The sequence below is a fragment of the Anarrhichthys ocellatus genome, unplaced genomic scaffold (assembly GCF_004355925.1).
Source record: "Anarrhichthys ocellatus isolate YVR2014 unplaced genomic scaffold, GSC_Weel_1.0 scaffold32, whole genome shotgun sequence".
NCBI lineage: Eukaryota > Metazoa > Chordata > Actinopteri > Perciformes > Anarhichadidae > Anarrhichthys > Anarrhichthys ocellatus.
Window position 1 is genome coordinate 4,593,207 of NW_022280062.1, and position 25,415 is coordinate 4,618,621.

The window sequence follows — 25,415 nt, forward strand, 5'->3', positions numbered from 1 at the left end:
CACAGCACACAGTTACTTTAAAAACACTTTGCTTAAATGACATCACATGTTGATATCTCACTATTGTTCTGTTTGTCTCTCGGTAAAGCTGTATTTGATAGTCGAACAAAATCACACGGTTTTGTGTATGAGATGATTACGCTTGATTGTATTTGTGCTCTACGATTTCCACTGCGAATCTAAAACTCACTGAGCAGCACTGAAAAGCCTCAAATGAGGTCTGACTTTCACACAAGAGGAATCCCATTACACCTTCTTCTACAACGTCTCAGGAAGTGATTATAATTTAATGCTGCATATTTTTTGATCTGGACTTAATATTTCTTCATCTAGCAACTTCAAAGCTTTTTGATAAAACCTCAAACGAAAGCATATAAAATCTCAAGGGAGTCGTTTGACATTTTTAGAAAGAGAAGATCTATATCACTCATGTGTCTCCACTAAATATGAAGCTACAACTAGCAGGCAGTTGGCTTAGCTAAGCAGCATATACATGAAACTGGCTCTCTCCAAAAGTAACAAAAATCTGAATACCAGCACCTCTAAAGTAAAAATGACTTCCTGGAGTTTGGACGTCACTATGAAGTTCTCAGGCAAAAGGTGGAGATTCCAGGAAGTCACACAAAGGAAATAGTTTGGCACAAAACCCCCTCTGAGACTGCAACTCCTCTCTTTTCACTTTACTATTTGTTGTACGGATTAAACAAACAAGATATAACTTATTGAGCCTTCAGACAGAGCCAGGCTAGCAGTTTCATCCTGTTTCCAGTCTTTATGCTAAGCTAAGCTAACCGACTGCTGGCTGTAACTTCATATTGTCTGTGTCAGAGTGGTATCGATCTTCTCATCTAACGCTCAGCAAGAAAGCAAATAAGTGTATTTCTCAAAACTATGTCTAACTCATTAGCGTCCTTTTCTTGAATTATCAAAAGTTTACTTTAATGAATAGAATACTGATTATAAACTGTGATAAACAAAATGACTGAATAAATACTGTATATTTAAACAGCGAACGTACTCAACTAGAGCTGCACGACACCAACAACACATCTAAAGAGCTCAATGTCGCTCAAAAGCAAAGCTTCCTCGAGATCATGATTTCTATCAACGCTACTAAACCTTGTGACAGGCATTATTTCCAAGAAATGCACTTTAGGATTTTCCTACAGGTGAATAAATGCTCATAGGGAAATGGGATGCTTATGTTTATGGCTTTGAATGTAATGATTCTTCAACTCCTTTACAAGACTTCCCTGTCTGTCCTCCTAAACAGTGCAGACTTTGACGATTTGGAAATTGCAGCGTTTTTTTTAATGCGATTTCCTTCTTCCATCCGATCGGGCGTTGACTGTACCCTCCAACAGTAAGTTGAGCTGTTCAGTGAGTACTGACCCTGGATCACCTCCCTGTCAGCCCAATGTCAAATGCAAATCACACAGGCCTACAGTGCAGAGCTAATCCTGCCATATTTGAGCCGCTTTCACATTCATTCATTTCACCTCACAGATTACACTGCGGCAGAAAGCACAGGGACACAAAGAGATATCCACACAGATGTGCAAGAACTGTAACTGTTACAGTAACGTGTCACATCACCGCTGCCAGAACTCATTACATAACAGCGGGCAATGTTTTCTATGAACACAAGCATGAGGCAGCGATTATGAATCACAGTGTCCAGCCGGTTTATTAAAGAGTCGAGTCACTGAAGGGTTTAACAGATCTGTGCTGCAGTAACGTTACTACTTGCCTCCATGATTGTGTGTGATTAAAGTGTATTGTGACACTTCTGTGTAAATTGCACTTTCACATCCATTTAATCTGCTGAGTCGAGTCATGGCGGTGCAGCCGGTAGTGATGAAGCGCTGCCAGAGGGCTTTCGCGACAGAGTGCAGACTCAGCCGTGATACACTGAGTGCATACATACGCCTAACAAGTCGATATACTGTAGCTGTCTTACACTGCTTTAGAGGATAACAAACTGTCCACCAGCAGATATATGTTTTATAGCACAACATGCAATCGAAACACTTGGTGCAGGAAATGCGCTAGAATTTAAGGAACGCCTCGTAACTCTGAAGTTCTACGTATGCAATCTACTTTCTACTCGTTTCTTTGAAATCATTAAAAAAAAAAATGTCCAGGGGAACATGGTGTGGATTTAGAATTTTAAATCAAAAGATTATAAAATGAATAAATAAAGATCAGTGGCTGTGGGAGTGGATATTTAGAGTGAATGAAGTGAAATCGTGTTCAGCATTAAAAAAATGGCCGTGGCTGGAGTGTCACTAGACATGCTGGACTGAGCGGCCTTCTGATCGTAACCAACCAAATTCAAAATCAGCCAAATTTATAGTTCATCGTGCTCAGAGGCACTTTGTATATTTTGGTAGAGATGTGAGAAGGCTCCTTATGGGACAAACAATATCTGAATAATTGACTTTAACTGTATATACATAGAAGTATTGGAGATAAACTTGTTAAACTTTGAAAATCATTTTCAGGTTTTAATCTGTTAAGTCAAACTCCTCAGAACTGACCAGCATCTGTAAATGCTATAAACTGCTTCACTGTAGGGCAAGTTAAGTCTTTCTTACCATGGTGCACTGCTTCTCAGGCCAGCAGATATTCCAAAAACAAACCCCCAAATAATATATTTTCAGTATAATGACCCTTTTTCTGTACCAACATTTTCATTTTAGGTGTGTCCATAATGTGACAACTTTCAAAATGCATTTTGTAAAAGCATGATTAGATTATTTCCATTCATATATTTGCCTGTATGAAACTTTTAATTCAATTAAAAATGACACGGTTTTGGGGGCGTCTACAGGCTCTGCAGAGCTGTATTTCACAACATTTCCCCATTGGAAAGAAAGGACTTGTCGCTCCACAGAGAAGAAACCAAACCAGATTTGTGTTTGAATCAACATAAATTATTAGAAAATCAAGTTCAGGTTGACAGAAGGCCCGTGTACGGGGATTATAGTGTGGAGCCAGTGTCAACTCAGTCCCACAGGTGTAAAGGGAGATGGAGGAGGGAGGAGGCACTGACCTCTGCTCTTAAAGCCAGGGGCCTGTGGTACCTAGTGAGTCCCGTGGCTCCCCTGCTCTGGGCCTGGCCCCAACCCTGGCTCTGGGGCTCCACGCCTTGCTCCTGTCCTAGACGCCACTCCAGCTCATCCCTCTGACCGGACTGTGAGTGACGTGGGGTGGGGGAGGGGAGGGGAGGGGAGGGGAGGGAAGGGACGGGGAGGGAAGGGAAGGGGGTTGTGGACGGTGGGTGTGAGGGGTTAGGGGGATGGGGGACAGGTGCAGGATAGTGGTGGTGGTATTGGGGGAGATGTGTGAGGTGGATTGTGGACAAAACAGAGAGAAGACAACAAACGGAGTAAGAGGATGAGCGGGAAAAGAGCGGGCGGGGAAAATAAACAAAAACAAAACAGAAAATGGGTAAAGAATATAAACTGAAGGGGGAAAATGAACAGACTACACGATGTGGAGAAGAACAAACGGACTAGAGTACGAAGAAAAGCGCAAAGAGAAGGACCAACTTAAAGATGACGGCGTATGAGAGAGATGAGAAGAGAACGAGAATGAGGATGAACAAAATCATGGGCTGAAATATCTGGCGGGAACACAAGAGGAACAAAGAGAGGGAATCGGGGGGGAAAAGAATGCAAAACACTTGTTATGAAGCGCATGCAATGAGGGATACATGAGTCCAAACCAACAGCTGAGAGATACCACAACAAACTGCAGAGCGAGAGCTAGCACGCTAAAGGTTTCCAACACATGCCTGTGCACAGCCGTGTGTGTTGTAGAAGCAGTCAGCTAAGGAAAGTTGCATCTTGAGCCTGTATGATGCACATTGTTTACAGACAATACAGCATTTAAAATACACTGGAGGCATTTGAGGCTTCAGTCAAGGATTAAGACAGGGCCATGGTTATATGACTGTGAGTGAGGATTCTTCCGAGCTAGCAGGAACTTGATGCTATTGTGACATAAAGCTATCTACATCAGTGTGCAACATTCAGACATATTCTCAAAGTTGTGACTTCCATATCTTGAAACTATTGTCTCGTATTTACATTTTTATCTCATTATTATCTATAATAACCTGATGGGCTGAGTATCGAATCATTGGTAATTTTATAATAATTCAATAAAAAAATAAAGTGAGTCAAAGTAGTTTTGTCATGATTATGAGATACATAAGAGAAAACATTTCTAATACTTAGAAGATAATTATGAAATACAAATCTTGTAATAAGTGTGCAAGATTCTTTGGTTTCTTCACGATCGGCATCTTGTAACTTATGATAAACTTTCATCTCATATCTATACTTTTATCACATAATTGTCTGGTAAAGCTCTCATCACAAGATACAAATTTTACTTGATGATCTTGGTACTAAAACATCATTATAAAGATTGAAACTGCAGGATACTTTGGTTATCTTAAGATCCACATCCGAGATACTAAAGTCATACTTACAAGAAATCATTACATAACATAATAATTTACAAGATAATTATGAGATAAAAATCTTGTAGTTATGACATACGGCTCTTGTTATTATGAGATAAATATAATAAATGACAGGACTCTCAGATAATAACAGAGAGAAAACAGCTCAATTTATTTTCTCTGGTGAATCTTCTGGAGATTTTTTTTTTTTTCATGGATTATATTTACCTACTCTTTGCTGCAGTGACTATTTATGCTCTTAATCCACTCCATTTCAAACTCCACTGCTCTACATCTTTGTTTACCTTCAACAACTCTCAATGGACTCAAGGCCTTTTTGATTTGAACAGGTGCGAGTTATTAGTACAGTGGTGAGCTTCGAAGAAACCACCCAGCTTCATCCAGACTAACCAGAGAGCCGTACACGCAAAGGAGCGAAGCATAAACAAATCATTGGATAGAATCAGCAATGGAGGAGGCTTCCCTCCATTATCGCTACAAAGTGGATTAAGGTTCTTGAAGTGAGAAATGTTTGAGGAGACATTTGTTTTATTCCAATACGACTGATTGGAAAACACACCCAAGATGCCTCTGCCTGATCATGCAGCACAGAGATAATGAACCTGCTTTGGTACACAGTGTGTTGACATGTTGACTAACGCTAAGCTGCAATAAAACAAGAACATAAAGCAGGGTGACAGCCAGCGGGGTTCTTCCACAGGCGACTCACACTGCAGCGCCATGCAACTCTGTTTTCTTATTCAACAGAGGTTGTTTTAGACAGTGCACACATTTTTATGGTTCGTCTCCTTAGCAACACCATGGAGTAACCAGTCCCACGTGTCTGTGCGTGTGTGATGATCTGTGGTTTAAACATAATAGCTACACCATTTGTGCGTCATAATGAGTCACACAAATGATAGCATGGTGTAGCAGAGCTGCAGAGAGAGAAACATTACTTAACTTCCTCATGCATGCAACAGGAAAAGGCTTTGAATCAAGCCAAATGGAAGAAGCTGCCATAACTCCTGGAGTACTCCATTCATACCAAGCACCCTCTCGAGCACCCTTCCTAAGCACCCTCCCATGTGCCCTGGCTGACTGGAAGCAGGGCGGCTGCTGACAGTGAGTGCAGGGAGAAGGAGGCAGGCAGGGCTGCTGGCTATGACGATGTGCATGGAGATGCAGATGTGAATGTGGCAGCAGCAAGCGATGGTGGGTCGGGGGAGGGGTGGCGGTAATGCCAGCGTGGTAGAGCTGGGTGGCTCATGTCGGAGCGGGGGTGCTGCTAAGTCACCCTGTTCTGGCACTGGACGCCTCTCAATATTTCTACTTGGGGCTTTAAATTAAAGGTTCGGATGTTTTCAAGCCTATCACACCTCATCAGTCTCATGATGCTCTAATCCCAGATCGCTTCCTCTGTAAGTGGGTGACCAATCCAACGCTTGGTGAATTCTGCTTCACAATTATAGGAAAAGCCAACACTGGAGAATCAAAAACCGGCATCGTTTAAGCTAGATATCTCCCTGGTGACTATTGTGACAACTCCTGCTTCAAACCCAATCAGTGAGAAGAATCATGAGGCCCAGATTTCACCGTCTGTATTAATTGCTGAAAATCAAGATCAAGCGAGCTTGTGCTCTTCTGCTCCACGGGAGGTTTCTGTCCTCCCTGATCTCGCCTTGGGACACCGGTGTTCTCATTTGACAAGCAACAACTCCGCACCTGTTGTAGCGCGACTCCATTGTACAGTAAGAAACGGGGGACAAAATCCACTGTCCTCGCTCTGTGCAAAAAAGCATTTTTTAAAATTGAGTCAGGGTTGATGTGAGGCTTCAGCAGTCTGAGTATAACAGATTAAGTCACACATCTTGGAAAGCGCACACATTTGGTCAACTAAAATGATTAAGCCTCATATTAGCTTTGTCTGATATTAAAATTAGCATTGCACTCCTGTAACATAACCAGACTTGCCATAAAAAAGTAAAAAAAAAACAAGAGAGAGAGATTAAAATCAATGCAACAGATGAGATCCCTCGTCTTTTCTATTCCATGCATTCTTCCTCCTTGTCAAAACCTGGCGCCTACATTACCAACAAAGCAACTCAACCTCAACCTTAAGCTAGTGGCTAATGTAGCCTCGAGCTGCTCGCCTGAAGCAGAGATGAGGAGCTGCAGTGATCTGGTAATCTCCCTTCTTTTTTAACTCCACACCAACACATTTTAAAACTTGGAGTCTTCAGCACCAAGCAAGCTTATCGGACTTCACACAGCTCCCTCTGGAGACACTAAAGTCTTTATACAACACCTGCATTTTCTCCCCTATTTCTCTCAACATATTACTGGCATATACATATTGTATACAGATAGACTTGAAAGAATCCGAACCTATCCTAAAAGCTATGTTTGCCTACAACTTAATGAGATTCACATTGACAGGCATGGCTGTGGATAGTGTGTGTCCTGCTACAGATGGACGGCGCTGCCACTGTCTTTAATTAGAGCTGTGTTTTTGCACACAGTTTTGACCGAGGATCTTATTTAGTTTACTTTGGCCTTAAATGCTGTACTAATGACTGCACACTTAGGCCATTACCATTACCTACCAAACCTAAATGAAGTCTCACATTTACAAATACACCAGTGGGTTTACTCGTGGCTGTCTGTTATTTGACAGGATTTTGCAGACCAAAGAATTTTGTCTATTGCTGTTTTAAAGCAATGAAGCCATTAGTTGCATTATTGTCTTGTCTCCGTGATATTGCTTGGACAATCTGAAGGGTTGCTTTTGAGGTTGGATGCATAACAATGTTCTTATGCAAGATTTTAAAAGAAGATCCTGTTTGCATAATCTAAAGTATTGACTTTTTCCTCATCATCGCTAACTGTCATACTGGCTGACAGGCCTTCCCTTAATTATTGATATATTGTCATTTCTCTTTGTGCAAAAGAACCAAGCAGCCACAGAAAGAAAACCTCTTAATGTACTGAGGGATGTCCCCTTTAAACAGCAGAAAAGGCCACAAGAAGTCCATCCCTTGAACTTACCTGGAAGTCTGTAACCAGGTCTCTTCCAAAGGTGCCAATGGGAGAGTCACGGGACATGGAGGTGACTGTGGACAGGAAGCTGCTGGACTCTGTGAGGTTTGGCATGGGTGACAGATCGTCTGTCCTTTCTCTCAGCCCCTCCCCCACATGGTCCAGCTTCTCCATGAAGATGTGCAGCTCAGTGCGGAAAGCCTTCATGCGAGTGTTGATGGTGTCCAGGACTTGGGTGTCTGGTTTGGATCCAGACGACTCCCCTCCTTCCAGGATCTCTCCCGTCGTCACCAGCAGCCTGCCCTCAAAGATCAGACTGTCTGTGTCCGTGATCAGACGGTCCACCGTCTTCCCGAGCCTATCCGCCTCGCGTTTCACGTTGGAGAATGACTCACGTTCTTCTCTCCTGCGGTTGGCCAGTTCAGTGGCGCTGAGCTCACTGCCATCTGACGGTTTGATGCTTCCGAACCCTGAGGTGGTTGCGGTTTTCTCAAACAGGTCTTCGGAGTCACTCTCGCCCCCGATGGGCCCTTCTCTCTTGGGGTGGAGGAGAAGAAGACGCCCTGCCTCCTCTTCCTCAGCTGCTTCTCGCCGGCCTGCATCACTCTCTGCGTCGCTGTCTCGAGGGCTGCCGGTGCGCAGGCCCAGGTGTGCAGCCAGGTCACAGCGCTGGACATTGGACACGAGGACTCGGTTCTCGTACTGCAGCTTCATCACCTTTCCACTCAGCTCATTGATCTGCATCCTAGCTGATTTAAGCTCCTCCATCATCAACCCACCGCTGGAGCTGTTGCCGTTCCCCCCATTACCAGGTTTAAACAGGCCTCCCTCACTGCCCTCCTCGCCAACAGAGCTGCTGCTGGGGCCGAACTTGAAGCGATTGAGTTCAGATGTCAGCTGCCGGTTGTGGTCCTCAATCTCTGAGATGGAGCGGCGCAGCAGCTCAGCCTCCTCCTCCACAAATTGCAGATGGCGACGTAGCTCACTTGCCGAATCCAGCGCGTCACCGCCGTAAGGCGACGAGGGCATGCTGGAGAATGGTTCCCGCCCAAAGCAGTCTCTTTCATACTGACAGCGAACGTCTTCGTTTTCCGCCCGCAGGCTGCGGTTCTCCACTTCCAGCTCCACAATCTTCCTGCCCAGGATGTTAGCCTCCTCCTCCACCAGCTTGAGTCGTAATCTCAGCTCAGCCTCCCGAGTGGTGTGAGGACCCCCACCCGAGCACTCGGCCAGAGCAAGGGGACTGTCCACGTCCCCGTAAACTGACTTGTACTTCTGCAGCTCCTGCTCCAGTTCGTCTTTCTCCCGACCCAGCTTCGCCATCTTTTTTCTCATTAGGCCGGACTCCTCTTTGGAAAACTGGAGCTGGCACCTGAGGTCTGCACTGTCCTCCTAGCAAGGTGATAGGGATGAGGATGTCACAATTAAAAACTTGAAGGGATAAAGTTGGTCATATTTTATAACTTTTTCATTGTTAACAAACAGCTGGGCACTGTACAGGAGTAAATGGTGCGTTTGTTGGGGACTATTTTCAGCGGTGGATTAATCTGACAAATTTACAGCAGCAGGACAGCGTATGCGAGATTGTGTCAACATAAACCATAGTTTCCTTAGTAATGAAGGGACATGTAACCCAGTGCAACAGTGTGGTGTATACAGTATATATATATATATATATATATATATATACTGTAGAGGTTTGGCTACACAGCCAGTACTTATTATTATTGTTTTCAGGGGATTTGTTGACACTAAGAAAAATATAGAATATCAACAAGCTTATCCTTTTATGCCTATAGCATACAATATTTCATGATAGGGAATTCCGAGGGAATTCAATGAATAATGTTTTTAGAATTGATTTTTACCTGACTCGTGGATTTCTTGTCTTTAAATGTTTCCCTGCTTCCTCGTCTCCTCAGTGCAGTCTGTAAAACGACAAGGAAGAAGGATGTAAGACATGTAATCATGTATAACATTATTGAAATATTCTCCAGCATTCAGTGGTGCTGCTAGAGGGAAACAGAAAGTTATATAAACCAACACACGGCACACCTATGAAAGCAATAAATGAGGATTTGTGAATCCAATAGTGAGCATCTCTGCAGTTTTAGGATCCTATTGAGATTTCCATAAATCACAATGCCAGCGTTTATACAGACATGCGCAATAACTCTCAATCACAGTAATGATGATGGTACCGCATAACACCAATGCATCGGAACAAATATATTTGACAGCATTTGCACCAACTCCCCGAATATGAAGCAGACTCTGCAAAAGGCCAGAAGAACATTAATCTACGGGGATTTCTTACATAACATTTCCAGCATCAGGTCAAAGCTAAGTCTAAGTCTATTTACTCTAATACAGACTGAAGATCACATGACATAATTACTGTCCGACTCATGCATGTAGTAATGGTAATAGCCGATATCACAGGCCAACATCTGGTTACCATGTCAGTCTTACAGCGAGTGGAGGGGCAGAGTGGATGAACACTATGAGTGATTTACATGTTGAATTGTAAATTGTCAGCCAGACAATTCTGCTCAGCCTTAAGACCATGTTTTGTCGTGTATTTCTTTTTTTTTTGTGTATGTATGATGCACCAGGGTGCTTTAGATCCCATTCAGAGCTCAGTGTGACAGACGTCTTATCCCGGCTCAGATTCAGTGACACATGGTGCTTCTACAACGCTCTGGGGGGAAAGCATCTGCCTGTCCAGTGGGGAAGTCTGTCCTGTAGCTAATACTGCACTAGGCACCGCACGCAAAGCCCGGATAAAACAGGGTCCTCTGCACACCGGCTTAGTCTTAGCGACTAATAAAATCATTCAATTTGATCAAGTCTGCGCACTTTCTCTCACCATCGGCTGCGGTTTCACAAGACAGCGGCAAGATGAGAGAAAGGAAAGGAGAGAGGAATTGAAGAGAGGAGAGAGAGGGAGAGGGAGAGATCCCCCTCTCCAAATGCAGACTGTAGAGCTTTCAAGTGTGAACCTTTTTCCAGGAACAGATTGCTGCCCTGTCGGAGTTATTTAAAGGTCCTGACGATCAGTTAAGCCAGGCTCTTCTGTAGGGGGCATGACTTGACATTAATATTTTCTAATCTCAGGGTCACAATCATATTTCAATGTACTAATCAATATCATGCTCATTTTCAGGCTCTCTCACTTTGGGTTTCTATTAGAACATGTTTACATGTGTAAATATTCAAAAACGCATTATTTTTCTCCTACTGTTTGTCTGAATATACCTGTATTCACCCTCCGTCAGAAACGCTCCATTTTAGCGACTGTCTCTTTAAGCCCCACCTCACAAAAAAGCCCAGTCTGCTCTGATTGTCTTGTGAGAAAAATATAGTGCACCTCTGCAAAGGTAGTTCTCAATCCGTGGGGGGAGATACTCAGATGGGGGTCGGTATATTATAATGAGGCTACATGTGAAATAGGAAGAGGAGCCAAATCTGAAGGTGTTGTTGAATCACGTTTTCTAATCTAGGAAGTCCACGAAAAAAAAAAATGACTGGGTTGTCTCTTCTCACAGTTTGTGGGTTGGTAGAAAAAGTGAGTTTTTCATGATTTGTCCCCTTTGAGACGACAGTAAAAAAAAAAAGAAGAAAAACAAGTGAGACAAGGTGACGTCTTCAAAAGTATTGTTTTGTGTGTGTTTTACCACTTGATGATTAAGTATTTTAAATAGAACTGAATTTTACCCAATTAAAAGCTCAGTGAACAGAATATTGTTCATCAGCTTTTCAGCTGCTGCTGTCTAAAGATACAATGGTCTTCTTCTACTTCTCTCTCATTTTTAGGCCTTGTACAAAGCAAACCATTCGCTCTGTTGCCAGCCAAAATAGACCAGTAGGACAGTGTGAATCATCCATGGCCAGACGGCTGGAAAGTGTGAGGGTGAACCTGTTTTGCCCGGAGCAGGGACAGACCTTGACTCAGTCGCTGGATCTGCGACAGAAAGGGAGCGCCCACTTAGAAACAGCACCAAAACATGGACATAACCATATGGTGGAAGGCCATCGCTACAGAAAGAGATATGTGTCTTCTAAAACCCAGTTCTGTGACACATTTTACCTTCCTGAAGCACTGAAGGCAGCTTTCTTTTGCTGCTCAAAACAAGTTCTCTGCTTGGGAGAGTTTTCTGATCAATATTTTCTAATTTGTCTTTCAGCAACATGTTACTGTTGAAAACACAGAAGAGGGTCAAGCTTCCCTCTTGTTGGCATCACTTTAAGAGTTTCTGGGTCCGATCCAAACTCAACTTCTGTGCTGGTTTATTCAAAGGCAGCAACTCACTGTGAGCTGAATGCAGAAAGGCTGATAGCACATGCCTTTTTTTTTGGGGTAACACTTGGCTCGCAACAATTACATGATGTGTTCGACATGTTGTTAGATCGCATCATGGCACCAACTCTCTGATTTTTAACTTTCAAAAGGAAAATAAGCAGATTTGTTTATTACCATATTTAACTTGTAACTTTGCCAAACAGTTACATGTCAGAATGAATGAAATGGGAGTGATGACACGTTGTTATTGTGTACCTCATGGCAAGCACCAATGCACGGATTAGTTCATATCACCCTCTTCAGCCTCGTGAATCATCTCCAAGACTAGAATTGTTCTGTTTTTTTGATGACGACAGACCGTAATTCACACTTTACTCCAGTTATTTATTTGACGGCTACATTAAACGTGTGAATCCTCACCCGTCCGTCCCGGCTCGCTCCCCTCCCCCCCCCCCCCCCCCCCCTTCTGGTCCAGTCTCAGCTTTGTGTCTGTGTCAGTATCTCCAACACCAGTCGTGGTTTAATTCCCAGCCCTGGTGACAAAGCTAATCTCTCAGGGGAGACAGCGGATTAGACGACATCTTGTGCAAAGCTCCTCACAACCCCAGACTGCCACAAGGCAGGGATCCCTGTTTACTGTGTACAGAAGTCAATCTGAGGCTCAGAACTGTGAGATCAGAGAATACATAACACTAATCAAATACTTTGTCTGAGACAATTACCTACCTGTCAGTTAAAATAGTATCAAAGCTACAATTTCACGAGATGTAATGTGATAAATTCTTTGAAGAATGACAGAGCTCATAAAAGCTACCTTCTTAATGTTTTGTTATTAATTACGTCTGCTGTCGACCCTTTTTGTTGTTTTTAGAAAACATTCAGGGAGACACACAGAATCCTTGAATATGTTTGAAAGCAGAACACAACCTCACGACTGAAGCTGCTTGTACGACGAGTATATCATGTTCTCTCCTAATGAGCATTAGTTTATCTATAGCTGGAGCATCTGTTATAGATACAGTTAGACACTTCGATTGGACATGTTACTTTATCAGCAAGCTGCTACAACCGTCAGCAATGCTTCTGGGAAATAATATAAATGCACGCTAGAGCGAGCAGATTTGAGTTTTAGAAGAGAAACCCACTCATACATCCACAGTCCTAATCACAGGGTATTATCAATAAGATTAGCATTTCACAAAGTGGGGTCACATAAACAATGAAATATGAGATACAGAAGTGTAACAGAGAGGTTGTAGGTGCAAGGAGGACAGGTTTAATCCGTCTAACAGATGGTGTATCTCTCCATACTGAAGGGCTTTAAAGCTAAACACTAAACCTCAGCCTCCTCCTCAGTCGACTCTCTGACATTGGTTTTTGACGCCTATTGTATGGTTATTATTCCTTCCTTTTTCTTCAATGCCCTTAAAAGAGAACTCCACAGATTGAGCATCACACTCCTATAACACTGTAAGACTCAGTAAAAAAGGTACAGCTGGAAAAAAAAAAATCGAATCACATCACCAACAACGCAACTTGACCGCCGACAGCTCAGTCAGAGATTCGGGTGTGTTATGTTAGTAGCAGCTAATGTAGCCTTGAGTTGCTAATCTCAAGCGGAGAAGAGGAGCGGGCTCAGGCACAACTCACCAAAAGCAACAGACTTTTTAAAATTCATTTTCAAACTTCTTCAAAGTCCTCACCACCAACTGACGCTGACTGAAGTGACATCACTTGAGGACATTCATCAGATTTTGTGAACATTATTTTTTTCACATATGCATTAGTACTCCCCAAAGACCTGTAAACAGACTTTGACGGGTAAAATCAGAGCAGTTCACAGGAATCAATATCACAATACTGACAAGGATATTTTTCAACATCTATATTTATCCAAATATAGTAAATGTATGCATAATAAAACTAATCAAACTAATGTACAATTGAATAAACTGCAGTTAACTAATACATTGCATCACATACATTTCACTTTAGATAATTCATTTGAATACAAGACATGTGATAACATTGAGTTGTTGTGAAGTGCTGAATCGATTTGTCAATCTTTTTTTTTTTTAAATATTGATGTTTAACTGATTGGGCAAAATGTCAAATATCTATTCTCTATAATTAAGAACTGATCTGCAACACACACGGACACACCTTTCACTGTTCTTTGTGTGACTGTATTTCTTCCACTTTAACGCACAATTGCACTCACGCACACCAAAGAAAGCACACAGGCATCTCTCTTCATCCCAGTGCACTGTTAGCACGGGTTACTGGCAGTCAGTCATGCAGGTTTAGCAAGCGGCTCAAGCTGGTGTGGGAGCTGGCTGTTGTACTGGTGCAGCTGGTTTTACTCCCCTGGGTCTCTGCCAGCCTGCAGGATTAGTGGATCGTAGTTACACAGTCGTTACCCTGCTGGGACTGAATGAACCGGGCGCTGTGGGCCCTGACTGACTGACTGACTGTATTTCGCTGGCCCTCTCCTGTGACTCCTTTCTGGAATCCCTTTCTACTTGGTCCCCTCCTCGTTCACTCCCTCCTCCCTTTCTTCTCTCCTCCAATCCCTCACATCTTCATCATTATGTGACCCGTGACGGACATCTGAAATGTAGGGAGTGGCTGTATGTTTGTTTTGGATCTATCCTTCTGAGAGACAGTATGAGTTAGAGAGGTCATTCTAGCCACCGAAAACATCTTCAAAGGCCTCATTTATGGTGAGGATTATGGTTGATGGTTCAGATGAGAATTAAGATTTTATTGAAGTTGAGGTTGAGGTCGATTTAAGATTTGGATTCGGTTTTAAGATGGAAGCTAGAGTAAGGACGGGATGTGGATAAACTGTAGACATTCAATGGTGAAGATTTAGGTTTGTTTAGGGGTCAGACCAAAAATCTACCTTGAACGGCAGCTGGCTTCACAAGAGAATTACGAGATCAAGTATCGCACAAAAATCTATCTCGTCAGGCTTCAAGTAAAGCGTTTTGGCAAGCCAGAGCACTGACCAATCAGCGTCCTGTGAGGAGCTACAGGAAGCTCAGCTTCAGTTCAGCGTGAAGCTCTGCTGCTGAAAAGCAGACACATACTGCTGCTACAATCACACTATATAAACAAAAACTGGTGAAAAGGAGAATATTGTGTACTCTGACACGCCTGTTTGCGTAAGGCATTTTTGGAACAAGTGTTGGATGACATCGTACAGTGGCATCACCCAAAACATGTGGGGAGGAAAATATTTTGGGGGGTGGAGGATGAGTAAGAATGGGAACACAGCGAGTGTATTTTCGGCAGCATCTGTTCTCAACAGCTTGGCCTATTTATGATTTTGCTCGAAGACCGTAACAGAGTGCAGAGAACGGCGTCTGGCTCTGGCAATGGGATTTAACAATAAGTGTGGTGTGACCACTGAAATGGAGGCGGGACGGAGGGTTGGCGGGATGGGAGTGGAGCACAAAAGGAGCTGCGACAGGCCACTGGATGCAGATAAACTCCTTCTCAGCCCTGACAGAAGAGCCTAAGACTCCAGCACAACAGAATAAATATCGCTCACCCGGCGGGAGAGCTCAGAGAGATAAATCGCTATGAAATGTTTAGAGGCAGATTATATTAGTGAGATCTGGATGAATGAGCGCTCAATCTGGGCTGTAATCCGTTTGAATAAATTAATTAATACTGCACACACACTTCAATGAATGGGGTAGAACTGTCACATGCTCTTATTTAATTTAATTTTTTCTCGATCCCAGGACACATTCTGACACACAAGTGCTTTTCTTAGAGCTCCTGCTACACCATGATTTACGGCGCTGTGTTATTTTTATAAGGATGATCAATCTTTGGCTTGCAGCACCTGCAGTAAGCCTGCACAGTCTAAATATACTGTCTCTGGATATGCTTCATCAGCCAAATAGTAACCACGCAACCAATCAAAGCTAACTGAATTAAAAGAATCCAGTAGAGCGCGCTGCTCAGCCGGTGTGCACATGTGTTTTTTATGCACATGCTTGTACAATTGCAGTCATCAGTCTCCCACATGTGTTGAATAACGTGTGGGTGCATGTTTTTATGCTTCTGCAGTCAGTGTGCGCCTCTTTCATAGTTCTGCTGCATGTGTGTGTACAAGACTGAGCTTATGTATGTGCCTTTGTTTGCATGCAGCACTCTCTGAGGTCATTCCAATGACAGGCCATCCCCAGCGGATATGAGCATCTTGTAAACAGACTCTGGCCCCTCCGTCGCCCCTGCATCTAGACATCAATAGCTGTCCAGAGATTATTTTCCACCTCTGTGGTGAATGTGAAATCTTATTGTTAGAATCTAAAGAATGGCGCTTATGAATGCACGAGCAGAGGTTTTGAGAGAATGCCAGGCATGAAACTGCACATCAAACTTCCCACACATCAAATTTAAGGATATTACAAAATGTTGCTTGTTTGGTAAAATTGAAAATTGGCTTTGGCATAAAGCACCCCAAAATTAGACATTACATAGGTCCTTCGCAGATGATCTAAAAGCTCAACTCGGTCTCACTCCCAACTCGTCAAAAACTGGCGCTTGGTCAGTGTCCTCCTGCTTCGGAAATCTGACGCACCCTTTAGCATCTGTAAACGGCGCACCATAGTGGAGCACTTAGTAGCTAAAGAGCCCGACAGTTTGTTCTCAGGAGTTGGAGACTTACACTTGACTTTTATTTTTATCGTCTGTGATGATAGCAGACAATCACACAATGCACAATGTAATACAATTTGAGCTCTGCATTTAACCCGTCCAAAGGGTTTTAGGAGTGGGCTGCTGTAAAGCTCCTGAGGAGCAGCTTCAGGGTTCAGTGTCTTGCTCAAGGGCACTTTGACATGTGGACAGGAGGAGGCGGGGATCACGGCCACAGTGAAAGACATCTTTCAGTAGTTAGACCATGAAACTAACTGATGGTGGAGAGTTGCTAACCATATTAAATGTGCTAGTTTGTGTGTTTTAAGACTCGCCACAAAGTTTTCGTTGCGTGTGAGCAGCGGAGGGTCACCCCCATACTGTTCCTCTTCACTAAGCCGCCCCTGACCTCAGTCTGAGACCCGACATGCATTTTAGAGCAGCACAATAGAGCTTTTATGGGGCGTGTCACTGTGGCTCTCACTCACGCCTTACAAATCTCCCTGAGCAACCCGACAGCCTGGCATGCTGCTCGCAGAAAACACGATGCCAAAGTGCCAACTGGAGCAAAGCAATGACACAACATTGAACATTTAGGTGAAACAAACAGTGAGAAATTCACCAGGAGTCTTTTTCTACTAATCCCCATTACAGAACAGAGCAGTGTTGTTGTTTCATGCTTGATTTGAAATGAAACAACAGGATACGGTAATTAGCTGCTAATAATAATTAGCAATGTTCTCGATTAGAGGATAAGGACTAAACAATTCAGTGCTCAACAGTGAATCTGGTTTGTGATTAGTCATTGTGGGTGTGTGTGTGTGGGTGGGTGTGTGTTGCATGCATGATACATTAACTTGCAGGCGAACTGGTTTTCAAATGCCTGGAGTGCATAGTGCTGAATAGGCAGATCCCACAGTGAGGAGGAGGCCGGAGTGAAGCCATGCTACACTTGACTGAATGCTCCCATTAGCAGGTTTAGCTTCTCTGAAATGTATAATTACAACCAGCTCCACCTCAAGGTCCCCTCATGGCACACAGATTAATTTTAGCTGGAGCTTTGCCTTATGTGTGTTTCACTAAAGTAATGTGCATATTCTGCATATTAGCAAAAGTATCAAATGATGAGGAAAGAAACAGCTAGCGCTGTATCACAGTGCTTTAGTCACATATTTGGGACTCTTTCATGATAAGCAGCCGAAAAAGGGGATTAAATAAAGCAAAGAGAGAGGCAGTGAGGAGTCTGTTATCTATGTCAAGATAGCAGCATATTAGACCGGGTGGAGACCGATACGATGGAGGACATATAGAGCCCTCTCATATCCGCCTCGAGTGTGTGACCTGCACGCAACACATATAGAAAAGTGTGACAAGCAGCTGGTTCTGCTGTCAACACTTTATATTTGCCACTTCTGTATATTTTTGGCTGATTATTATCCAGAGTCTGTGGTTATGACTCTAAAATGAAGCATTATATGACTCCTTAGAATGAGAATCTACTTGAAACCTCTTGTCACACGTTGCATTTGTCAATATTGTGATTTTTCCTCCTCAGGGCATTTTATTTTAATATTTCTAGAAGCCTGAAAAGGCAAAAAGTATCAGGTTTTTTTCAAAAGAAACAAGAAAATATTAGATAAAAGTCAGAAAGAATACAGAATTTTGTGTATGAGAAGCCAGTTCTGTCTTCTTTCCTATCCTGTAAATCCTATTGAGACCCCTCTGGTTTATCTTCTGGCCTTGTGGAGGGCTCTCGAGCCCCAGGTTGGGAACCATTTACATTTCTTACTATTGTTTACTTGTTTCTTTATTCATGCTTCTTCTGCTAATAGACTATGTTTAGTACCTATGTGTATAAGAAAACAACTAAATTAATCAAATATAATTGCTTTGGAACTTCTAATAATTAACGGTAAACATGTCTCTGCTGGCTCAAGTCAGAGGCTACACTGGTCGGTTGCCTTGTGAACAAGAAAAGTAGAAAAGCAGGAACTCTTCTCACAGTAATTAATGTCCCACCGCGTGGCTGGGCTGCCCATCTCTGGCTGCCAGGCTAATGGATGGTTTGAGGCAAATCGAAAAATCTGACCTGAGATTCGACGGACCGGGAAGAGGAGCGAGGGCTTATTTAACACAGAGATTTAGAAAATTGATTCAGCATTATGGATACAGTTACGTTTTAAATAGTACAATTGCATTAATATTTACTTCATAGATCTAAATTAATGGTTCGCTAAGCCTGTCAAGCTTTCCGTTCTCGCATAGATAGCAATGGCAGATTTACAAATTTACAAATTTCAAATTCTCAGTAATTCTTTCAAACAATTTTATTTCAGATGTAGACAAAAGCAGGCTGCTCATTTCCAGCTGTTGCCTGCTGAAATGAAAACTGTCGCAAGCAGATGTTATCAGCTGTAGCTAGCTACTGAAGATAGATAATGAAAGGGTTGGCTGTCTCTGGATGACTTGTTAATGCTTCCACTTGTTTTAGAAGGCAAATCCTGCAAAAGTAGGGAAATAAGTGACTATAAGAATATATGTAAGAACGCCATCATGCAGAAACGTACGTCAGGTCATGTGGAAAAACACTTTTTAGAAGGGCTTAGGGGGGAAACAGCATTTTGATGCTGAAACATACATTCTGAATGATCAGATTTGAAAACATAAGGAACACTGGAAGCTACGGAATGATATAAAAGCCTTTTGCCCCGCTGTTCGATTTCTAACTGGAGGCAATATATTATCCAATGGAACTAGATCTTTAGAATGTGACAGGAAATTTCATCAAATACTGTGACTTTAAAGAGCAAACTGACAGGCTAGCTGCAGCCATGATAAACGTCTCGCTGACACGGAGGGTTGATAAGTGCAGAACTGGCAACCCCCCCCCCCCCCCAGTGGCTCTGTGAGGGAGCCGGTGGCGGAGTCTAACTGGGAGACAGGTCCCCGACTGCTAGAGGCCAGAAGGCGGAAGTGTTGAGTGATATTTCTGTTTTAAAAGGGACGTGAGGAGACGGTCAGGCAGAATGAACAGACTTCTGTGAACAAGCACATTTTGAGATTTCCAGCCCTGAGATAAGAAGTATTCCCAATCAGCTCTTATCATGTCTGTTATAAGTGTTTGCTGGTGGGGCTTCCTGTATCATGACAGCGTGTGCTATTTTTAAATATTTGAATCAAACGATTTTATGGACACTTATTTGCCAAGAGTCATGTATTGATACCAATTTGTATGTCTACATAGAGATTGAGCCAGGAGGCAAGTAGCTTAGCTTATCATAAAGACTGAACGTAGGGGGAAACAGTTGGCCTGCATGGCTCCCTTTAAAAATACGTCTACCAACACCTCTAACTCTCAAGCGACATGTTGTATCTCATTCATTTAATCCATAGAGATATAAAAATGAAAAAACAACAATTTGCTGGAACAATTTCTTGATGAACAGACTTCCCGGTGTCTCCTCATAGCGGTGAGGTAACCAGCAGAGATATTCATCAAGAAATAGCTACACTAGAGGTGTTGGAAGGCAGATTTAGGAGAAAGCCTGGCTTGACGTTTATTCCCATTTCCAGTCTTTATGCTAAACTAAGCTAAACTAATCACATCCTGGCTGTAATTTGCATTTGGCGCACAGCTATGAGATTGATATTGATCATATTATCTACCTCTCCAGCAAGAAAGCAAATAAGCATTTTGTCAAACTGTTTCTTCAAAAGACAGAGGATAACTAAAATGTAGGTGGCAGCAATAGCCTGAAGGTAAGAGAATGATTAGATCACCTCTGAACCCAAGGAATATGAATGAGCAGCCCGGTTCCCCTGCATAGTTATCACATATAGCCCTTGGTGAAGCCGGGATACTGTAGTGGGCAGATCCCAGGTGGGAATGTGTGTAACTATGAATGAGCTGCAGGACGGTGCTTTAGAGGAGAATGCGGACTCAGCAGAATGCTTCCCAACGGAGAAACAAGTGACAAAAAAAAAGATCAATAAAAAACAATCTGAAAGGCATTCACTCCACTGCTGTCTGGAGGTCATCTAAAGCTCTTCTAATCTAAAAAAGCCTGCACTCCCAACAACAGTTCACACCCATGACTCTAAGTGGCGGCTATAAAAAATAAAATTCAATGTGTCACAAGAGTCGTCCCGTTTGTGGAGCAACACTAAAAGCTATAAATGACACCGTGGCTCTTCCCTCTTCCAAGGAGGAGGGAAGAGCTGCCATGTCATCTGCCTGCAAACTCTGCAGCAGGTCCGCCGAGTATTCTGGGATGGCAGACTGGCAGCGTGCCAGTGGTGTGTCATGTGCGGAGATGGAGCCATGTGGCGAGGGCGAATGCCGCTCTGCTCTCATCATGATGTACAGCGCAGACGGATACGATTGGAAAGTAGCAGTTGATGGGAGCCCCCGGGCAAAAATAATGCTGACAAATGACAAGTGGAAAGAGACACTACATTTCCCATGCTGTTCCTCTCATAGCAAATATCACCGGTTCAGACATTTAAAAACAACAACTCTATTTTTTATTAATGGAATCTGTCTTGAACCAGTTGGTGCAGCTGAGGTTAAGCATTTCTCTTTCAAATGAGATTTAAAGGATAAAGATGGTGTTATTCAATCTTTACATTTATTTAATATGGCAGACAACTTTGTCCAAAGTGACACATGAGTGAATGTCTTCGTCACTATTAACGAATCCCATGAAAAGACCATAAACCAACAATTGATTTACTACAGTATGTGTTAGAGCTGACACATTTTCAACTGTCATTTTAAAGTGTCACTCGTAAATTAAATAATAGATCAGTATGATAGAATCAGAGTGATTGTTTGCAGCCGCTAGATTGTCGGCTTTTACCTCGATAGACTGTGTTGTCCTCTTTTGATTTGTTTAATTAACTGTGTATCTTTTCTGCATCTCAACATAATTGCAAATAAGGAAAACCTCACTGATTTTTCAAGGCTTAAATAAAAGGTTTGAACAAATGAATGAATGAATGTGTGTGGTGCAGTTAGAAAGTGAGCGAGCAGAAGTGACAGCATTGCAGACACTGTTAGGTCCGACACGCTTTGCCGAAGCATTTTGAAGCAGTAGCTCCTGTGGTGGGGCATCTCGGTGTGATCAGTCCCTTATCAGTAACATTATCATAACAACATAACCGAGTCAGCTGTTGACAGAAGGGAAATGGCTGATGACAGTTTTCTTGTAATCCCATTAAAAGGACCAAAACCAACAATAAGTAATCAACTATAAAGTATTATCTGTGGATCAAAAACCTGATGCATCATATTTCAATTGTTAGACCTTCAGACATCCCATATAAGAAGGAAGTCAGGGGTCATGAAAATAGATAACATGCAAATAGAAAATAACTTGATAGAATCAGAAATATCAGACTATTGAATTCACCGGTTCAAATCTCATTCCTGTGTAACAGTGGAAAACACAATAAGCCTATTTAGTCGGCTATATCTGATTGTTTCTGTAAACAGTCTTCTCAAGGCTTTAATTAAGCCTCTATCTACAGCTTATTATCCTTCGGCCCGTAATTAGCCTCTAGCGAGGGACTGCAGCCATTTCTAAGATCATCTACTATTCATAATTAGCATTAGCCAACTTGTTTTTCAAGAGTCTGGAGTCTTCATTATGCGATTGTTAGGTATGCGTCTATGGTAGCAAGGCACGGATAAATAAAACCTCATAATGATCATGAACTTCTATCGCTCTATCTGGGACTCTGCAGAGGTAGCCCGCTCCCTCCCTGTGGGCTGCTGCCATGTTTCTTCTGTTCACTAATGGGAACCAGACAACAGAGCGTTTCCCTCATCTGTGAAGGGAGCTTGGATGGGATGAGGGTTGAATGGGGGGCTCTGAGTGGACGGCGGGGCTGTCCAGCTGGCTGATAATGAGGTCGTCCTCACCCCCGCGCCACTTTCCGCCTCCCAGTACTTCACTGTCCCCTTGTGTGTGTCAAATCGGTTCACAATAGGTTGGCAATAAGAGGGAGGGGCCCTCGGCACACATGCTGTCTTTTGTGACTTGAAAATGGTAGGAGGGGAGCCAATAAAGGATTTGAAATACAGCGTCATTACCAAAGCCCAGAGGACCACCGAGCCACCACAGGACGTTGTAAATGATAACGAACTCTGAGCTCAGGTGGCAGCGGAGACCCCCAGTAATCTAGAGGGTCGTTACCTGAACCAGAGGGCGGATCATATCATAGCGTTTGTGTCCGTAGTTGCGTCAGCTACCAGCTAAAGTGGAGTTTCTGAAGCTGTGGAGGTTTTCCTCCCTCAGCTGTACTGGATTTTCTGCTTTTCTCCTGATTCATTAGCAATTCATAAAAAATAAAGATCTATGAAACATCAAAAGGTGGTTCACAGATTTTTCTCAGTTCAGTGGAAGCAGAGAGAAGAGAACAATCCCTTTAATTAGAATTATCAGATTGAAATGTTTCCATAACTTAATATTTGAAAACCACTGAACAGATTCATGATAAAATCATCTATCAAATGCCATTTACTAAACTGCTGCTTTAAGGATTTTCTTATTAGTCATGGTAGGAATTACACAAATCCTGTTGGAAGCAGTAGGAATTCTAGATCATTGAAAAACTGGTGATGATAGCAAGCAAGAATCTGCTCATGTCAGCAAAACATAAAACAATGAGTTAAAAATGAGTTGGAGTTGTTTTACATGTCTGCATTACGCAAAACATGTAAATACGGCAGCGCTCACATTTTTGTTTTAAATCATTGCAATTGAAATGATGCTCTCCTTAGTGTCACAATCATACATAGGAGTTCTTATGTGACCCATGAATGATGCTTTAAGTGAAAGTGGTGGGACAAGAGATTTTAAAAACTTGTATGATAGTATAACAGAGATGAGAGGGCTATTGAGAGCAAGAAGAGGAGGAGGTGGAGAGATAAGATGTCACCGCTTTAGATGAAGTCCGGCCTTTGAGTGTAACAAGCCGTGTAGACATGCCTCTGTCTTTAGTGCTGAAGTCATCATTGAATAATGCCTGCATGTAACATACAACCCAATACAGCTGGGAGGGCCAGCGTCCGTCTGCATCACCAGTCTTCCACTTCTTCCCATCTTCTATAACGAGCATGCTTCACTTCAAACGGAAGCGCGAGTCTGTATGCCCCAATACATGCTGCTACATCCACTTCTATAGAGAAAAAGGCTCAGGGGATTTTCCCCATGCTGATTCCAAGAGCAGTATATTGCCCAAAATAAAGCACTTTGAATATGATAGAGGGATACTGCAAGCGTGGCCAAAAACGGCTCTGCGCTTTTTCGGGGAGCTTGTGTGCTCTTGGGTTGTAAGAAAGAAGTTAAAAGCATTGAGTTGCTGTTGAAAATAACCGATCTTACAAGTTCTGCCTGGTGAAATATTAACATAGTCAGATCTACATCAACTAGTTGTTTAATTGTTGTTAGTGTGTGTGGGTATTGTTTTGAAATTTCAATACCAACGTTGGTACCATAGAAGAGTTTCACTGTCACTATGAGAGTCATAACAAGAGTGAATCTGGGGGTTGGCGAGCAACCTAACCCTAATCTCCAAAAACAGATTCTGCATTAAATCACCAAGGTTTTGGTATCTGAAGTATTGTGGTTTCTGTATGTAGTCTGTTTATAGAGAAGTCTTGACCTATTACTTTTTAGCAGTGTTTGGTTGCATGCAGGTGAACAGTCCGTGTGGAGAGCAAAAGAGGCGGAACACATTAAGCTTTTTATCTGCATGACGTCGTCTCTCAATTCCAACTTTAATCTCGCATTCCGATGAAGCAACGTAACCCACCAAATATTGTCCACTGCCCCTAGAGGATAATTTGACATCAGACCGATAGCAGATGGAAAGTGAATATCGGACTTCTACGACGACTCCCCGTGAGTTCTAAAGCGGCTTTGTGTTGGTGTGTAAAGAGGCAACTTATTAATATGTTCACTGGCCAAAAAAAATAAATTGAATAATGCACGAGCTATCTATTTCTATTATGAATGAGGAAGTCTTATTCTGCAGATCATTTCTCCATCAGAACCTGCAGAGAATGGATGGATGTGCGTGAGCCTCCTTATGATTGTCAGCTTCCGGTACAGTTTGTTATACTTGGTGCAACAGACGCATTCGGATCAGGACCAAAAAGTTTAAGATTTCCTTCCTTACTTCCTTTTTCATGACAGAGAATGTAATATTCTTCTGAACTAGACAGCCTCTGTTGACGCAGCCCCGTGTCACTATGCTGCTGTTGGCCAGAACATGGTGACAACCCTCCGTGACTCAGGCAGCCTCTGACCCCTGCCACATCAAATGAACTCTTTTAGACCATCAGACTGTGGACCCCACTGACTCCACACACACACACACACCCTGCGGTCTCATCTATGAACAGGGGTACACACAGTTTTTGACACAGAGAGCCGTGGGTTGACACTGAACATGTAACTGAGTTTGGATTATTTAGAGATCTTACAAGTGGTGCTCACATCATCATCGTTCTTATTTAAAGAAGTGCTGCTGTTAGCTCTGAGGCTAAAGACGAAACATCACCAATGCATCTGAATTTAAACACTTACAAGAAGAGATGAAAAGAAAATTAGCTATTTATTAGCCTTTCAAATGCAAATATTTCCTGTTTTACTCTATCTTACTATATGAAAAATTGGCTCTTCTGACGACGTTTTTCTTGTTTACATTTTAAAGAAAAACAAATAAATTGAGTGACAGCCAAACTTTGCAGCGAATTATTTGATAAAAACCCTATTCTACAATATCGAGTCACATCTCTGTAGGAAACATAAAGCTGCGTTTGTTGATTTTTTTTTTTGGTCACAAAGAACTCCAGAAAAAGCTCGCTGACACAGCTCTGACATATTATCACCTTATAAAGTAGTTACCACTAACATGTTTGCAAACAATTGACTATTT

The 25,415-nt window shown here is 42.6% G+C and overlaps 1 protein-coding gene across 5 annotated transcripts in view; it reads right to left on the reverse strand.

Moving 5' to 3' along the window:
* mtcl1 (microtubule crosslinking factor 1) overlaps positions 1 to 25,415 on the reverse strand; it is a 61,779-nt gene that overhangs the window by 21,645 nt on the left and 14,719 nt on the right. For all 5 annotated transcript variants that reach the window (XR_004213370.1, XM_031864922.1, XM_031864923.1 and 2 more), the window contains exons 4-5: positions 9,382 to 9,441; positions 7,523 to 8,905 (exon numbers count right to left, since the gene is read on the reverse strand). Coding sequence is in view for 4 of the 5 variants with exons in the window: in XM_031864922.1 (XP_031720782.1) it covers positions 7,523 to 8,905; positions 9,382 to 9,441 (1,443 nt within the window). In the remaining variant the exon portion in view is untranslated. The remainder of the gene's footprint in view (positions 1 to 7,522; positions 8,906 to 9,381; positions 9,442 to 25,415) is intronic.